Source organism: Panthera tigris, chromosome B2 (assembly GCF_018350195.1).
Source record: "Panthera tigris isolate Pti1 chromosome B2, P.tigris_Pti1_mat1.1, whole genome shotgun sequence".
Taxonomy (NCBI): Eukaryota; Metazoa; Chordata; class Mammalia; order Carnivora; family Felidae; genus Panthera; species Panthera tigris.
In genome coordinates, this window is record NC_056664.1 from 145,280,326 (window position 1) to 145,298,947 (window position 18,622).

Sequence of the window (18,622 nt, forward strand, 5' to 3'; positions counted from 1 at the left end):
TCTCTCCTGACACCTTTCGCCTTGGCTCCCTCCATCGGCGACTGCCTCCTCAGAATGCTCCAGGCACCCGAATTACCTCCCTTTCTTTGCATTGGACCAGTGACACGGTCCAATTCTTCCAGCACTTGGAGAGGAGCAATTCAGCTTTCCAATTTTGGTTTTACCACAGGATGTAAACAGCACGCAAAGCTGAAGCACACCAAAAGGTATTTTGTTTTTAAAAAGAAATTCAATCGAACTTTAATTGGTAAGTCTGTGGAGATATTTTTAACAGTAGGGTCTTTCCATGTCTCCTTGCTTGGTTCTGGCAGTGATGTGTGGAGCGAAGACTGGGTCACAGACTGTAAGCTTGGCCAGCCCATTCCTAGGCCTAGCGGGACACAAGCTTTTGGGAAGGAGGAACACGGTATTTCTGAGTGGTGAGAATAGTTCTCTCTTCATGCGATGGTTCAAATTCCTTTGTAAATATTTCTGGCCTACTGGGAAAAAATTGGTTTTATATTGCCGCAAAAAAAATTGGTTTTATATAGAACCTGACTTGTGTTCCACAGTCGACATACCTGATTTCATATAGCTTGTCAGTTTTCATATTTCCAATAATTGCCATTTGTTTCCCCTATGATGGGTTAGCAGGGCATTCAAGCCATGTTTTTCCTTAGAGCAAAGTTCATCAACACTAGTTGTCTTGCCTGATACTCTTAGCTCCCTGCCCACCAAGCCCTCTGCCTCTGTTTTCCTAATGGGGGAGTCCTCACAGGCTCTCTCAAAGATCTCGTCAGTTCACGCTATTATAAGAACACGGCCTTTCTGAAATGACTCTGAAAATTGTCTCACCAGTACTACCCTATTTCCAAAACGCAAAATGTGCATCTTACATCTTTAGGCAGCTCCGTCCAGAAGTCTCCCGGCTTACATCCGAAACTGAACTTACGGCCCGTAATTCAGCCCCTTCCCAATACCAATGCCATTTCCCATGTTGGAAACCAAGCCATTACATAGACTCCATCAAGTTCTTTATTCTCCCATGTCCATTAATCATCCAATCCTGTATCATCCAATCCTGTAAAGTATTCTGACATTCTTTTCCTTCTCCTGTCATTTTCAACCTACTTTCTAGGTCAACACCACAATTCAGGTCTGTTGGCTGATGATTCTATGCCTAGACATGTACTCCTGTATTTTGATCTTTCTAAGTTATCCTGTACTACACGGTCTGGTTATACTCTGTTAACACACACACACACACGCACGCACGCGCGCGCACGCGCACACACACACACACACACAATGGATTAAAGATTTAAACATAAAACTTGAAACTATAAAACTCCTAGAAGAAAACATAGGGGGAAACCTTCTTAGCATTGATCTTGACAGTGATTTCTTGGGTATGACACCAAAGCACAAATAGACAAATGGAACTACATCAAACCAAATAGCTTCTGCAGTGCAAAGGAAACAACAAAATAAAAAGCAATCTATGGAACAGGAGACAATATTTGCAAACCTATATCTGATAAGGGGTTAATATCCTAAATATATGAGGAACTCCTATAACTCAACAGGAAAGAAACAAATAACCTGGGGCGCCTGGGTGGCTCAGTCGGTTGAGCATCCGACTTTGGCTCAGATTATGATCTTGCAGTTCGTGAGTTCGAGCCCCACATCGGGCTCTGTGCTAATGGCTCAGAGCCTGAATCCTGCTTCTGATTCTGTGTCTCCCTCTCTCTCTGCCCCTGCCCCACTCATGCTCTGTCTCTCTCTGTCTCAGCAATAAACATTAAAAAAAATTTAAAAAAAATAACCTGATTTAAAAATGGGCAAAAGACTTGAACAGACATTTCTCCAAAAAAGACCTACAGCGATCAACGGTATATGACAAGGTGCTCAACGTCACTAATCAAATCCTCAGGGAAATGCAAATAAAAACCACAACAAGATAAACAACCTCACACCTGTTGGGACTGTTAGGATAGCTATTACCAAAAGGTAACAAGTATTGGAGAGTATGTAGAGAAAAGGGAACCCTGTGTGCTCTTGACAACAATGTAAAATGGAGTCGCTGCTGTGAAAAACAATATGGAGGGTTCTCAAAAAGTTAAAAGAGAGAAATCATACCGTATGTGACAACATGGAGAAAACTTGGAGAATTATGCTAGGGAAATAAGCCAGACACTGAGGGACAAATACTGGATGATTCCGTTTATAGGAGGAACCTAACAGAGTCCAACCCATAGAAGCAGAGAATAGAATGGTGGTCCCTAGGGACTGGGAGGGAGAATTTATACCTGATGCGTATAAATTTTCAGTTATGCAAGATGAATAAGTGCTAGGCTGTTCTTTCTTAAATGGTATTTAATCATGTCAACCCCTTACTTGAAAACCATCTGTATTTTCCTTATGCCTGAAGTATTCAGTCCAGTCACAGTGGATGGCAGAAGGTGCCTTCCTGCCTCCCCAACATTATCCAAACTTAACTAAGCACTGTCTCTTGACGACCTTGTGTCCAGTTCTCACCTGCATGTCTTTGCTCAGTATGCTCACCCCTTCCCACCTTGCAAGGCTCATCAGGATCCACCTCTCCAGGGAAACTTTTCCTGTTACTCCAACCCATAATTATCTCCCGTTCCTCTGAGCCACGGCATTTTCCTATATACCCTTGGGATGTACTTCTCATTTGGCATTTAATCAAGTACTACTTTGAAATTTTACTTACTTTTTTTGTGAGGGTATTCTTCTTTTTAAGAGAATAGAGAAAGGAATTAACATCATTTGGCACATGCTATCTCATTTAATCCCTGTGATAACCCTGGGAATTAGCTATCTGTTTATAAAAAGTGAACTAAGGCCCAGAAAGGCACAGTAACTCTCCACTAATCACAGAGTTTGGAAGTGATGAGGTTCAGTACATGCAAGTGATGGGTTTGAACCTTGATCTGCCCAATTTCAAACCCAAGCTGCTCTCTGTAAAGGCAGACTGTTACTAATTCATTTTCTCCACAAACTGCTAATATTAAAATGTGAATCCAATGGAGGAAGTCATATTTCTCATCTTTTTCCTACCCACTAATATCCCCATCTCTCCTTGACATTCGGCACAGCACTATAACTAGCGTAAGCTATTCACTATATCTCTCGCTTTAGTTTTTTAGGTGAAATTTGACTAAGAAATATAAGAACTTGTGTGTTTAAACTTTAATAAATTTATATCTAATCCCTGAAAAATACATGCATAGAAAAATTATATGCTGATAAAAGAGGCAGTCAATACTGCCATCATAATAATTGCTTTCCTAAAATTGCTTCCTGACATTAACTTCACCTGAATTAATCCTTTCCAAACCTCCTTAATTCTACCCATTTGGCTGAGTGCATTAAAGTTCACAGTACATTATCTAATTTTTATAAATTAATGCCATGTTTTGCAATTAGCACCAGTGGTAAAAGCCACAAGTGATCTGTTTCCAACTCTGTCCCAACTTCTAAAACTGCAGAACTTTCCAGGTCTATCATTTCATTTCTTGCTTCTCAGTTTGATTAACACTTGTTATCCCCAAATATAAGTATCTCCTCTCTACCTGTGACAAAATCATACTATTTTTAGCATTATATAGAAATGTGATAAAGGAAAGAGAAACTCCGAAGATATGGATTAATTCATAGTTTGCTCCTTTTATGCCCTGTTGGTTTAAAAAACTATGCTATTTTTAAGTTTTTAAGGAAATTCCTTTAACTTTATGACAGGTGACCAAAGGTGGGAATGTTCAAAGCTATAGAACAAGGGATTATTTCTTCTTTATTTATTACACTTGAAAGTATCACTCATCGACTGCTGCAGTTAGGAACATACAACTCCCGGATAATAAAGGTTAAGTGTGCATAAATTCGAGATCTGCTTACAACTGACCTTTAGCTGTCTTGTTAGCATTTTTGACAGAAACTTAAAATAAGGTTATTCCATAAAATAATTTGATTCTCCATTCTCAAGTCCAGATTTGTTACTCAGTAATTAATACCTTTCAGCTAGACAGAGCTTTCAGTATTGGTAGTAAAGCGACAAGCCATCAAGATGATGAAAAAAGGTGAGCAGGTCAACGGGAAGAAGCACTGGGCTCCAATCCTCACTCTGCAACTGCTTGGCGTGTAGTCCCAACGTGTCATCAAGACTCTCCACTCTTTATAGATTGAATTGGACAGGCTCTGGGGCACCTGGGTGGCTCTGTCGGTGGAGCATCCAACTTCAGCAGAGGTCATGATCTCACAGCTCATGGGGTCAAGCCCTATGTTGGGCTCTGTACTGACAGCTCAGAGCCTGGAGCCTGCTTCGGATTCTGTGTCCCAATCTCTCTCTGCCACTCCCCCACTCATGTTCTGTCTGTCTGTCTCTCTCTCAAAAATAAACGTTAAAAAATTTAAATTGGACAGACTCACCATCTTTATAAGATTGAGTCCACCCATCCATGAGTATAGTCAATATACTCATTTGTTTATAGAACACTGTACCATTCTTCCATTTGTGCTTATCAATAACCTTTCGTCCTTGTCCCCATAAACGTCTTATGCATTGACTGTTAGCTTTGTTACCAGTTTTCTTTAAGGGTTTGTTTTGCTTTATTTCTTGCGATTGTGAATATTTTAAAAAATATTTTCTATGTAGTTTTTAGTGGCATATGGGAATGCTATTATTTTTAGTGTGCTGATCTTTTATGCAGCAATTTTTCTGAACTCTCTTCCTAATTAAACTTGTTTGTAGATTCTCTGGGCATTCTATGTACATAGTTAAATCATCCTCAAATGACAAGAGTTTTGTTTCTTCCTTGCCAATATTCATACGTATTTTACATTCCTCCTTAGTTAGAACCTCCAGTGCAATGTTGAGATGATAACAGTCTCCTTGTCTCCTTTGCATGGATTTCTCCATAATGAGAATACTCCTAACATTTCACCGTAAAGTATGATAATTTGCTGTAGGTTTTTGCATTGAGTTTTTATTTTTTAATGAATGATTTCATCAAATGCTTTGTGTGCATCTATGAAGATGATCTCATTTTTCCTCCTTTGATTTAAAACTTTAAACATGCTGTTGAAGTATCCTGGTGTTTCTGCAGTACAGCCTACCTGCCACAGTTTTTGTGTTTTTTTTACATTTTTTAATGCTTATTTATTTCTGAGAGAGAGAGAGAGAGAGAGAGAGAGAGAGAGAGAGAGAGAGCGCACAAGCAGGGAAGGGGTAGGAAGAGAGGGAGACACAGAATCCGAAGCAGGCTCCAGGGTCTGAGCTGTCAGCACAGAGCCCGATGCAGGGCTTGAACTCACAGATTGTAAGATCACGACCTGAGCCAAAGTCAGACACCTAACAGACTGAGGCACCAGGAGCCCCTTACGTGGCCACGGTTTTGAACATGCCACTGCATTCAGTTTGCCTCGTGCTTTATTTCGATTCAGTGAGATTGGGCTGAGCGTAGTGACAAGCTTATGCTGGCCTCTGATAGTGAGTGTGTCGTTTCCTTCTTTTTCTGTTCTTGAAAAGTCTGTACAAATGGGACATTTTTCTATTTTTTTAAGGTTAGATCATTTCATTGTGATTCAATTTTTAACATGTTATTTCTGTAAGGATTTTCTCTTTGGTCTCTTAGTGATTTAAAAGTGTCTTTAAGGGGCCCCTTGGTGGCTCATTCGGTTAAGCGTCCGAGTTCAGCTCAGGTCATGATCTCACAGTTCGTGAGTTCGAGCCCCACATCAGTCTCTATGCTGACAGCTCAGAGCCTGGAGCTTGCTTCGGATTCTGTGTCTTGCTCTCTCTCTCTCTCTGCCCTGCTCACGCTCTCTCTCTCTCTCTCCCTCTCAAAAAATAAATAAACATTAAAACAATTTTTTAATAAAAGTGTTTTTAAATTTCCAAATATATGGAGGTTAAAAGTTTGCCTATTGTTTAGTTAGTTCAACATTTGTATTATTTAATTTTCTTCAAAAAAACGTGACACATATGACATAGATATTTTGGAATTTCTTGAAACTTACTTTGCGTCTTACCACTGTTCAGTTTCCTAAACTGTCTCTAGGATGCTTGTAAAAAATCTGTCTTATCTAATTATTCAACGCAAGGTTTTATAGAGTCCCATTAAGTAGACCTTATGTCTAAAATGTGTCTAAATTTCATACTGAAAGGGAAACATAATAATAATTTAAAAACTCAGAAAACGAAAGCAATCATGGGGTGACTAGCTAGCCCACCAGATACTAAAATATGTTATACCGTGTGATAATCAAATCAAAATAGTACTGGTTTATGAATAAGAAAGTCCTGTGAAACAAAATAGAAGTCAAGAAGTAGGGCTTTCTAATCAGTGAAAGATTATTTAATAAATACTTTGGGACAACAGGATAGCCCTTGGATAACAGTTACAGTTGGAAGAAAGTCTGCCACCTTACACCAAGAAAAGTTACAAATGGATTAAAGATTTCAATATAAAGAAATCATAAAAGTACTAGAATAAACCATTATAAATTGTCTTTTCTAATTGTTTCTATTCTTTCTGTTAAAAAATGGGAAAAAAGCTTTTTAATGATGACTCAAAATTCAGAACCCCACAAAAGATTAATGAATTCTAAAACAAACAAGCAAAAGTCTTCATGGCAAAAAAATTTTTTTGAAACTTCCATAACATACAAAAGTTATATCTCCACAACATAAAAGAACTTAAGAAACAGAGAGAAAGAAAGAGAGAGAAAGAGAGAGAGAGAGAGAAAAGAAAGCAAATATCAGTGGTGGCAAAGGATGTGAAAAGACAACTCACAGGAAAGGGTGTACAAATGGCTTTCAAAAATATCTTTAAAAGGTGATTATTCTCACATTAAGAAAAATGGAACTTAAAGCAACACTGAAATATTGAAGTTTACCTGTAATATTGTCAAAAATCCAAAACTGATAGCATTTTCTTTGGATAAACAATGGAAAAACAGCTACTGTCATTTATTGTTGATGAAAATGTAATTTAGTACCATCCCATGAAGCACCATTTGGCAATTTCTATCAAAACTGCAGATATTATACATCCTTTGAGAAAGCAATTTCCCTTCCAGGAATTTATCCTAGATCATACTTATAATTACCTTTTTTTTTTTTTCACTTTTCTGTGCCATTATATTTTTTAAATTTTTTTTAACGTTTATTTTCTGAGAGAGACAGAATGCGAGGGGGAGAGGGGCAGAGAGAGAGGGAGACACAAAATCTGAAGCAGGCTCCAGGCTGTTAGCACAGAGCCCAATGTGGGGCTCGAACTCACAAACTGTGAGATCATGACCTGGGGTGAAGTCGGATGCTATACTGAATGAGTCACCCAGGTGCCTCGACAATCTTTTAATAAGAGAATTTAATCTATTTATACTTGTGATAGTTACTTATATATTTGGATCCATCCTACATATTATGTCCTCTTCATGCATTTTCCTGGGGGCAGGGGGGATGTTTGACCAGCCTCCTGTTGGAGGACTCTGTCTTCTGTCGATAGAGCTTTCTTCATTCCGTCTACTACATTCTACTCTCTTGAAAGTTAATTTCATTTCTATTCTTTCCGTGAGTACCCTTGCACTTTAATACGCTTAATTAATTTTAAAGCTAACCGATAACCTTATTCCTCATCCTTATCAATGCAAGGAACTTACTTTGATTCAGATCACCTTATCATCGTCTCTACTTTTGCTTTCTAGTATCGCGACCTCACTTTGTAACCTCACCACAATTAATGATTTTTTTTTTAATTTTTATAGTCAGTGCTTACTTGGTCTTATCCATTTGTTCAACAATTTATTTACTATTATCTCTTGCATCTCATTTCTTTGTCTTGTGCTCAGCTTATTCTTTAGTACATTTTATCCTTCAGTCAGGATGATGATCTCTGGGTTAAAACAACAAACAAAGAAACAAAAATCTCCATCTTGGTCAAATCCATTTAGTTTGCCTTTATCTTGCATGCTGGTTTGGCTAAGTATGGCACTGAAGATTGCTTTTCAGTGTGTTGAGGGAGTTTTACCCTGTCTTGTGGCCTCTATTTTGTTAATGAGAAGTGTAATTTCAAGTATAATTTTGATTGTTTATATGTAATCCGTCTTTTGCTTCAGATGCTTTTAAATGTTTTCCTTGACTTTGGAGGTTGATAGTTTTTCTGAAAAGCGTCCAGATTTGCACCTTCAGTCTGAAGATGCACATCTTTCTTCAATTACGGAAGATGCACAGGCATGATTTCTCCAAATACTGCCTTTCCTGCCTCCCTGGAACCCCCCTGGGTCACGTGTGGGAGCATCCCAGATGGCGGACACCTGTGCTGCCTCTGCGTTGGCCTTCCAGGTTCTGTGACCCAGTCCCCTCCTTTTCTTTTCATCTGGGGTCAACCTGTTCACCAACGACTGGATTCTTAAGTTAATGATGCTCTATATTCTTCAGGAATTTTATTTAGTTCTTTCCTAAAGAATGCAATATTCTACGTTTTAAGCATTTAAAAAAATTCTTTCCAGATTTATTCTGTAATTTCTAGTTGCTAGTTCCAGAGCTCATTCCCATGCTCACTGGTCTAGTTAGTCTTCCTTATGGTGGCTCCATCACCACGATGGTGCTAAGTGTTAGCGGGGTTGTATTTTCTGTGGCAGCCCTATGCACCTAGATGATGCAAGTATTAACACTTTGGCATTTGCTTTGTCTGGGCCCCAGAAGTTTCCTTCCCAGGGTTGAGGAACAATGTTCTTTTCTTAATTCCCTGACTTTACATTCCCCTTCGGGTTTCTCTTTCTCAAAGGAGAGTTTTCCCATCAAGAGCTTTGTCACACATCAAGTTCTCTTTCTCTTTCTACAAACTTTCTTTCTGTTTCCACAAATATATGAGAGTCTTTCTGGCCCCCTTTTCACAGGGCAGCCCTTCTAGGGTTCTACTTATATGCAGGAGTCTCAGCTTATCCCTTCACTTACCAAATGGCCTATTTGCCTGGACTCTGGAGACATTGAAACCTCAGTCCCAGGCTTCCCATCTGGTCTATATCCGATATTCTCTCAAGCCACACAGCATTACCTCTGTGACTCTGGGTTTTGTCTTTAAGTCTAGCATCTGAGGATTTCCTGACATCGACTGCATTGAACACACTTTGGTGTTTTTCAGACTTTAAGGATCCACGTTAAGCTTGTCTTCCAGCCTGTGTGAGGTGTCCTTCTTTTTGACACTTGACATACAGCATTTTTCATGCTAAGAAATCTTATTTTTGCATCAAAAAATTCATGTATCTGTACATAATTTTAACTGTATATTCAGTATCACTGAAAAAGTTTAAAATGATATTCTTTCGGTTATTCATCATAGTCACATCCACATGCATTTGAAAAATAAAAGTACATCCATGTTTGGAATATGTTACATACACTGTCCAAAAGACAGTGTGTAATGCCCATGTAATTTGTGAGACCTCTTTCAATAACTCAACAACCTCTTCAAGGAAGAAGAGTGGAGCTGAAGCTTGATTTTAGAAATCCTATAATAAGTCCAAATGAAATCATAATATATTAATAGATGATTATACTATTAGATAATTAGATAACCTAAACTATTTTAGATTAGTTTGTGATTTTTAAGCAAGATCCTCGGTTCTGATTATAGGAGTTGTAATAGCAGATATTTCCAATTATATTTCATTTGCTAATTGAAGCAAAGATATGAAAGTGTAAGAATAAGTTTCTAATTTGAGGTTTATAATGAAAATCATTAACCTCATCGTGTTTCTGACCTTTCAGTATAGCATTACTACATTACACATTTGTTACGGGGATAAAAAGTTATATATGATGGGCCAGGTAAAGTTGGAATTTTATTGTTTTTGACCAAAGGTCACTGCGAGATTTAGAGATAACTTGTGAGTACTGTGTGATCTTTAAAAAGTTATGAAACATAAATTTTAAAGAGAGAGAGATTCTGTGAGTAAAACTAATTGATGTTCCTGGAGTGAATGTCCAAGTAATCATCGATCAGTATATTACCATGTAATTTTACCTGATGTATCTAAAATGGCCCTTGTTCTGTGATGGACTTCAGACAAATTTCTTTTAATTCTGGATTTCTTGCATAAATGTTGAAGAAAGTTTCCAAAAGTTTATAAGTTTGAAAACTAGTATTTTTATAGTAGTACTAAAGAACTATAAAGTGTAATATGTCATTAAAACTAATTAGCCTAAGACCAAAATTACTTACGATATAACTAAAGAAAAGGTTTGTTTCTAAATAAACAGTAAATAAATAACCTTTTGTAATCTAAATGAACAAAAGAAGCCATCGATTGAAAAGAATCCTAAGGGATAGTAGTCACCATGTCCTCATTTATCTTTTCTTTAAATTTTGGTTTTCATCTTGAATTATTCTCAACATCCATATTTTTTAAAAAAGAATTTGTATTATTATTACCAAGATATTAATTATGGACATACATTAATATGTTCGTTTTGATGATACTGTGAAAAACAAAACTTTTCCTTCTGAAGTTTTAAAAATAAATGGAATAGCAAATTAATCCCTAAATGATTTCTAATGAGGCTAAATAGAAACACCAAGAAGCAAACCATCCTGATTGTCTATTAAAACACTCATAAAATTCCTGAAATGTAAATAATCATTGCAATCCCAATGGAGGAAACATAGCATTTTATTTGTAGAATACATAACATTGTAGAAAATTTAAATCTATAGAAACCTACAGGCCCCATCATGCTACAAGTCCAGTGATCAACACCAGGCCCTCTGTGCACTTTGCTGCGGTCCTCAGTCTTGGCTCTAGAGATGGCCATTCACCATCTGGCCATTGTTCCCTTAACTGAGTATCCTCTCGAAGGGTTAGCACAGAGGACAGATTCGAAAGGTCGGAATTGAAATTCAACACGTGCTTCTTGAGTATTCACCTGTTATGTGCCTTTCAAACACCTTTTCGGGCAATGACAGAACTTAAACAACAGAACTTAAAAAGCTGCAATGAGTACATGATAAAGTGTACCTAGCAAATCAAACGGGGTTGGTCGGCAGTGATAAGAGGGTCTTACTGAACTGAAATCTAGATACGAGGCGTTGCCAACACCCCAGAGGTCTGGAGAGAAGGGGAGCAGGGCTTTCAAAGATAGTGTCTAAGGAGGAACAAGTGAGGCTAGTCTGGTCAGAGAACAAAAGGCACCAGTGGTTCCAGAGAATAGTGTTGCAGAAGGATGGTATGATGCAACAGGACCTGGGGACGGATCAGGGAGGCCCTGTTGAAACTTGAGTCAGGAGCAACCACAGATCAGGACCCAAGAGTATGGAGAATGGAAACGGGAAGGCAAAAGTGGAGACAAGGACATTATTGGTTGCCGCAAGCTGATGGCTTAGACTAAGCAGGATATATGCAAAATGGCGGGAAAGGAAATGAAATCAGAATTTTCTTGGAGATGTAATCAATTGGAAAATGATGGACTGAACACCTGACTTGAAGGAAGGAAATCAAGGACGGCCCCTAATGCTGGGGGTGTGGGGTCAGGAGGCCCAGGGCCAAGTGTGTCACATAATGAGAACAGAAAAGAGACTTGAGGATTAGACAAAGTGAAGGTCACTGGCGACCTGGGAAGATGCACCTGCAGTGGAATGAATGGTAGACAGGTGGGCTGGAGAGAGAACAGGAGTGAAGAAGCATAGACAACTTTACCACGGACAAATGAAAACGATGCGTAGCTGGCAGGAGCTTTACAAAAAAAGAAAAGTACATCAGAGAGAAGTCAGATATATCATTAAACAAAACACACATGATATCTCCTGATTGTAAATGGAATGTCAGAGGATTTACCAAGGCCTAGGCCACATTCTTCACCCAAAACAATATTATAATAAAAAGAGGAACCCTAGAAGATATTCAAGTAGTAAAAAAGTTATGTACAAGAAAAGTCGCCCTATAGCAAACAGAGAAATAATCTATACTATTTCAAGTAGTTTGTGACCTCAAAATATACTGACAAGTTGTTATTCCATTAAGGCAACAGATCTACAATGATATCAGATATACCAAATAATTGTCAAATGGGTCAGAAGAACTCACGGGAAAAGGATTTCTGGTAGAAATGAACGGCTATGGTCAATGAGCTTGTAGTTACAGATCTAGAGGTAATCTTTTCTTTCTCAACTTCTCTCCCTCAGTCTTCCATTCAATTTTGCTGCCCCTCAATTGCTGCTTCTTTTTTTTTCTCTCTCTCTCCTTTATTCTTTCTTCCATTGTTTTTCTTTCCTTCTTTTCAAAACATCTGAGAATAAGAATAGTGTGTGCTCAATATTTATTAAGACATATTGTGAAATGGGAAGGAAGGAAAAAAAACAAATGCAGCTTTAAGCTACTCAGAAAAGATACTGTGAAAACATAATGCCAGGGGAAGGATGGAAGGAGGAAGGAAGGAAGGAAGGAAGGAAGGAAGGAAGGAAGGAAGGAAGGGGAAAAAGATACAGTAGACAAACCATGGCGATATTAGTTATGGCAATATTAGTGTTTGAGTAGACTGAGACAGCCTGCATTAGTAATGATAAAGGGATGGAGACATGAGGATAAATGGAATGGTCACCAGGAGATTATAATTATGCCTAACAACAGAGTCTAAGAAGTAGTGTCATGTCCTGCAGCCAGAGAGTCTGGGTTCAGATCCCAGCAACCTCTCTTACTAGCTGCAGACCTTAGGCAAGTTATTGAACCTCTTAGTGCCTCAGTTCTCCATATTGAAAATTGAGATACTGATAATTGTTACCTCTTAGAGTTGTTATAAGGATCAAATGAACTGATGTTGTTGATGGTGTTGGTATCGTGGCCCCAAACAATACAAAGAAACATAGCAACAGAATTCCAAGGGGGAAAATGGCATGTCAGCAATCTTAGTAGGAGATTTTTAATTTGCTTCTCTAAGTGATGAAAGTTTGTTTTAAAATGTTTGAGAAAGACATGAGGTAGCCACAATAAAATATTTAAACAGGGTGTCTTATCTTTCACATCATTACAGAAAAAAGTGAGAAAAAAATCTACATTTTAATAAAGCTGCAAAAGAGAAAGGGAAAGTAGATGTAAGACAACAACCAGGGACCAAAAAGGAAGAGACAGAAATAAAACCAGACATAGCGATAAATGTGAATGGCTTAATGTATTAAAATAAATAAAAAGCCTTAGATAACGTTAAAGTACAAAATTTAATAATTTGCTATTTACAGGAGACATATGTACATGTGACAATGAGCTAAAAGAAAGAGAATTAGAAAAACATCAACAATATAGAAAAAATATAGTACAGATAACATATTATTAAGAACTTAGGCTACAATGTAAAATTATAGACAATAACATTGTACCTTTTAGAGGCTGAATGGCGTAGCAGTATTTTTTTTAATTGTACAAAATAGTGTTCTAAAATGTCTTCAAATACACAAAAACCCTTGAGAAGGTTGGCGTTAGATATATGTTCCACAAAATTTTAGTGTGAATAAAGTAAATTCGATGAATATACAAGGAATATAAAATAAAATTGATGTCTGTATAAACCTCCCTGTGGGATTCATTTTCCAAGGTCAATTCCGAGAGAACAGCTAAACATTGAACTCCTAACCCCCTATTTCCCCAGTTGGCTGGGTGGTCCATGAGCAGACTGGAGACAAACCTCCCACTTGGGAAACTGCAGGACATTTGATTCACCGAGACCTACCGTAGACACTTGGAAATGTGGTGGGAGGGTTACCAGTTACTCATACCCACGGACAGGCAGGTGTGTGGCTGGAGACTCCAGAAACCTGGGAGAGAGCTGGAGGGTATAAAAACCTCCTCATGGAAAAGGCGGTTGCTCTAAGGTCTTGATGAGCTCCTCATTTGCTTATAAGGTGATCATTGGAAGCTGCGTGCATTCGTAAGGACTTGAAGCCATGGCAAGTGTGCACCTCTTACTGGAAATGCTGCACCCTTTGCTCTGTAAAGCAGTCTGAGTCTGCTGGCTTCTTTCCATCCATGATATCACCATCACTTCTGTCACCTTGCAGGTAGCAAGCCAGGTCATGGATACTGCAGACAGGGAAGGGCCTGGGCGAGAACAAATTCCCTGCAGCTCCCAACACATCATGTCTTTTCTCAACCCCAGAATTTTTGTTTCTATCCCCCATTGGTGCTGCATATTACTGCAAAGGTCGGGACAAGGAGGCACAGAGGCATCATTGAGGGTGAAAAATGTAGCAATGGAAAAAGTGATATATCTCTGTTCCCAGATGAGGCAGGTGAGAGAGACTGCGGTATTTTGATTTTGAGCTGTCTTGATAGGACCAAGATTCCACTTGTCATGCAGGTTCCAGGGAACATTCTCGCAATCATATTTGATTCCTCATTCGCATACTTGCCAGGCCCCGAAAAGACACATTTCACAAGAATATATTAATGTGCAGTCCCTATTAGGTCTTGTTAGAAATTCAGATGCTAATCTCTTTTCAACTGTTTTTTTTTTTCATTTTATTTTCACATATATGTTTCAACATACGCACGATAGACTCCTTGAATCCTTTTCAGTATTGCGTTTGTGCCAAAGAGTGAAATATTAACGAAGATCCCCAAAACAAATGCTCCCAGTGTCGATTATTATTGTTTTAATCTCTTGAAATTGAAAGGGCGGTGATTGTAACCCCATTGCTAATAGAATAAAGACATGATGACGTACTTCAGGTTGTGAGACGAGTTGCTTTGTAAAATGTTCCCAAAGTCCTGGAGAATGTGCTTCCCCTGAGTTGGTTGACAGCTTCATAGCTGGTCCGGCCACGCTTCGCCCCAGTGTTGTCTTCACATGGCATTTCTTCTCTCTCCTTTCAGGTAGAAATTGAGAAGCTGGATTACCATCATTATTTGCCTCTGTTTTTTGAGGGGCTCTGTGAAATGACATTTCCCTACGAGTTTTTTGCCCGGCAAGGAATCCACGACATGCTGGAACACGGGGGGAACAAGATTCTTCCTGTCATTCCACAGCTCATTATCCCGATAAAAAGTAAGTGAACAGATGAAAAAGCATCATTCAGCTTATAAGGTGCCGCTTTTTGACAACTTGCTAATTAAACAATAAAACACAACAGGCTGACGCTTTCCCCAGGTTTTGCGGGAATTTTATAAATTGACTTACAGGGCCAGACATCCCAAATCTACTATGTCCCATCATTGATCCTGCACCGAAGACTAACCACATAAATAAATTGCATGGGGTTTATGCCAACTTAAGCTGCTCCCCAGTAATGACACAAGCATTAAGATTAATTTACACATGCAGAAGTCAAGTATGTGTCTTTGTATTAAACGCTACCACTGACTTCCAAGTTCTTTTAAAATGACATCCCTAATTTTTAAATTACAATATAAACCCAATCACGTTTAGTATCTTTTAGGTAGTAGGATTCGTAATTTTAAGGAAAAAAAGTCTGGAATGGAGAATTACTATTACTAAATATTTGAATTTTTTTATCTGTAATATAGGGAAACTCTAGAGTAACCCTGTCATTGACATCATCTCTTTGTTTATAGAATGAAATGCTTTCTTTCTATGGCCACATTCTCCAGATATGAGTCCCTTTGGACGAGCTGGCTGAAGAAAACCCTCTCCCAAAGCGTTTCTCAGATTTGCACTCATGGGATGGCCTGTAATGGCTCCCAAACAAGGCCCAAGTTGTCCTCATGTTGCTTCACAGCTGCTGTTGGCCCTTATAATGGAGCCATCGTATTGGGATGAGACTCCAGGAGGGGACAGCCGGCCTCTCAAGTCTGAATGGCCAGGTCTGGGCCACCATCCACCATCATGCCCCGGTTGTGTGTGCACCGGTTGCCCGTCTACACTGCTGCTGCAGATAGAAAGCAGAGGGGTGGTGCTGAGCGCCTCCTGGGCAGGGGTATCCCACCGTTTCCCAGCCACAACTGCCCTAGGCAGCTCTGCCTTGTTCCCTAGTCCAGGATGAAGGACTTCCTGGGATGATTGACAGGTCACCTGCTTAGTCTCCTAGCCTCTGGGGGAACCCCACCCTCACTGTCTCATAGGTGCCCTTGTCATGTGCTTTGACCAAAACAAGAACTAAATGGTTCAACGTTGGGTCATGTCCCACAGCCTGGCTCATGTAATCTTATCCATGGTGACCTTTTTATTGATTTGAATTAGGCCTCATTAGAATTCCAGGTTTGGGGCAGTCCTGCTGTCACTGTTGAAAGTGAATCAACCCCGAAACTTCCTCTCATGTTTTTGAGATTTTTTTTTGTCAGAGATCTGTAACTGACCACTCCAGATCTCCACCAAGACACAGAAGTAAAACCAGGTGAAAGGACAGGCGACCTGCTGTGAAAAGTAATATGGAGAGAGAAACCACACTTTAAAACCATTTTCCTTTCCCTTTGTGCATCAGCAGAGTGAAGGGCTGATCTTTGAAGTCCTTCAGGAAGGATATATAACACTGAGTTACAGTAAAACCTTTTCCAAATGTGATTTATTCTAACAGCTCACAGTTTTTGAACATGTTAAATTCTAGCTGAAATGCTACATTTTCTAAAGAATGATGCACAAGTTTTAGAACATTCTCCCCAGAACCTATCTTTACAGTACACGATCCTTCACCTCCTGCCCCCAGCAGAATACCAGCAACATCTGGAAGTCTGTTCTTTTCTTTAAAAGAAATTGATCTTATTAGAACCACTGTCTTCTCGGGACTTTTTGCTCATATCTCCTTTAAAAACACTGATGGGCAGAAAGAGGGTTTCTAAGTAATATTTTGATATACTGTTTACGATTAAAACATACCAAAGCAGAGCATTGCAGACCAAGGTGAATTGATTTTCAGTTTTGTTTGATCTGTATTTTAGAGATGTTTAAACGAGTTAAGAGAGAAGTGATGTGTTCTAAGGACAAAATTCACAGTATGCACATCCTAGAGGTAATTTGCTCACAAGTGAAAACATTATTAAGAACTCTGTAAACGTGTTTTGTCAGGTAAAATTAACTATATATGAATTTGGTAATTCAAGGTTCTAGAGGCAATGAAAATTTATTCTGGTAGATATCGTTGCTTTTCTTCCTGGGCTTCTGCTATTATATACTGATCCTGAATCTACCTTGGCTTACTACTCCATCTGTTTACATCACTGAAAGCCAATTTTTTTTCCCCTCGGGAAGGAATACTGATTATGTAAGATCATGCACAGTTCCATCACAGTGTGAAAAATATTACGTGCAAAAAACTAAATCTTTCAGGTGAATTCTGGAATGAGGCTAACTGATCTAGAAGCAGGCTGATACACATAATTGGCATAGCACGTTAATAGGGGTGTGTGCCTTACTTTCAAGCTGTAATATTAGAATGATTTTGGCTCTCTCCAGGGGCAAAAATTAATGTCACCATCACCAGCTGGCAGTTTTTGAATAGTTTTTCTTGAATTCTAACTAATACCTCTAGTAGTAAAGCAAAATATAAAAACTCCCAGCAAGGGTAAGAAGGGGAATGGGCTTCCTATCTACTTCTAGAATCTGGGGTTGATTTCAGTTAATTACAAGGCTCGTCACACCAATACAAAAAAAAAATTAGATACATTCAATGACTCTAGACTTTCTAATGTGAAAACAGGTAAGAAGACCCTTTTCTGTCTCATTCTATCTTTTGTTCAAGACCCCAAGTGGGGTCATTCAGTAATAACCAGAAGAGCACACACCTAACACCTCATTCCATTTATGCTGCTTTACAGTTGTTCCCCTTACCTCCCACTTTTTGGGTTATTCTAGGTCAGAAACTCCAAGAAAGTACCAGTATAAAGTAGTCAGGGTTGGCAAGGGAGCACTGATTGCTGAGAGCAACCAGAAAACTTTGTAGTCAAGGATGAGATGAACTCTCTCAGCAACCTGAACTGTAGATTCAGGCTGTAGATTTCTATTTACTCCATCCAATTAGGAAAACATAAATCCATCAAAATACAGCAGAACAATTCCAGGGAGGAACCTCTAGAAACTTTGCATATTAAACTCAGAAGGGGATTCCACTGGTGTCCAGGAGGATGAAGAGGTGCCGAGAGCAACCACAAATGCTGATTGTGGGAATCTCTCTCTTCAGTAGAAGCAAGAACAATAACAATAACACCGCCACATGGCGCCATTCATAAAACGCTGCTTCACACAAGAAGGAAATATCTGGAACAGTGACAGAAAAAGAATACCTCAGTGACATTTAGTGTAGGATCCAGAAGAAACCTGTAGAAAGTTGTATGACATCCTCAGGATGCAGGAAGATGTGGCCTCTAGGAGACAGGCGGAAACCCACAAGAGGAGACAAGACTGAAATGAAAATAAACCAATGCTGAGCGAGACAGGGAGACTAAAGATGATAGAGCACAAAAGACTCGGAGTCAAGACTCAGACTCAGACAAAGACTCTTTAGTCAAGAGACTAAAGATCACATCTGCACAGCGGCATCGGGAATGATCATCATTTGCGCGGCACCGAATTGTCAATGGAGGCCACCACCTTAGGACGCTCTCTCAGAAAAGACGAGATAAAAATAAGGTGAGAAAGAATATAAAATGGAGAACAGAGACATAAACAGGAGCTAACAGT

General features: G+C 39.0%; 1 protein-coding gene and 1 long non-coding RNA gene across 5 annotated transcripts in view; one reads left to right on the forward strand and one right to left on the reverse strand.

Moving 5' to 3' along the window:
- Positions 1–18,622, forward strand: part of PACRG (parkin coregulated) — a 509,535-nt gene that overhangs the window by 265,940 nt on the left and 224,973 nt on the right. For all 4 annotated transcript variants that reach the window (XM_042987491.1, XM_042987492.1, XM_007097242.3 and 1 more), the window contains one exon: positions 14,866–15,037. In XM_042987491.1, coding sequence (XP_042843425.1) covers positions 14,866–15,037 — 172 coding nt within the window. The remainder of the gene's footprint in view (positions 1–14,865; positions 15,038–18,622) is intronic.
- LOC122238808 overlaps positions 1–18,622 on the reverse strand; it is a 31,271-nt gene that overhangs the window by 8,201 nt on the left and 4,448 nt on the right. The gene's annotated exons all lie outside the window — the stretch shown is intronic.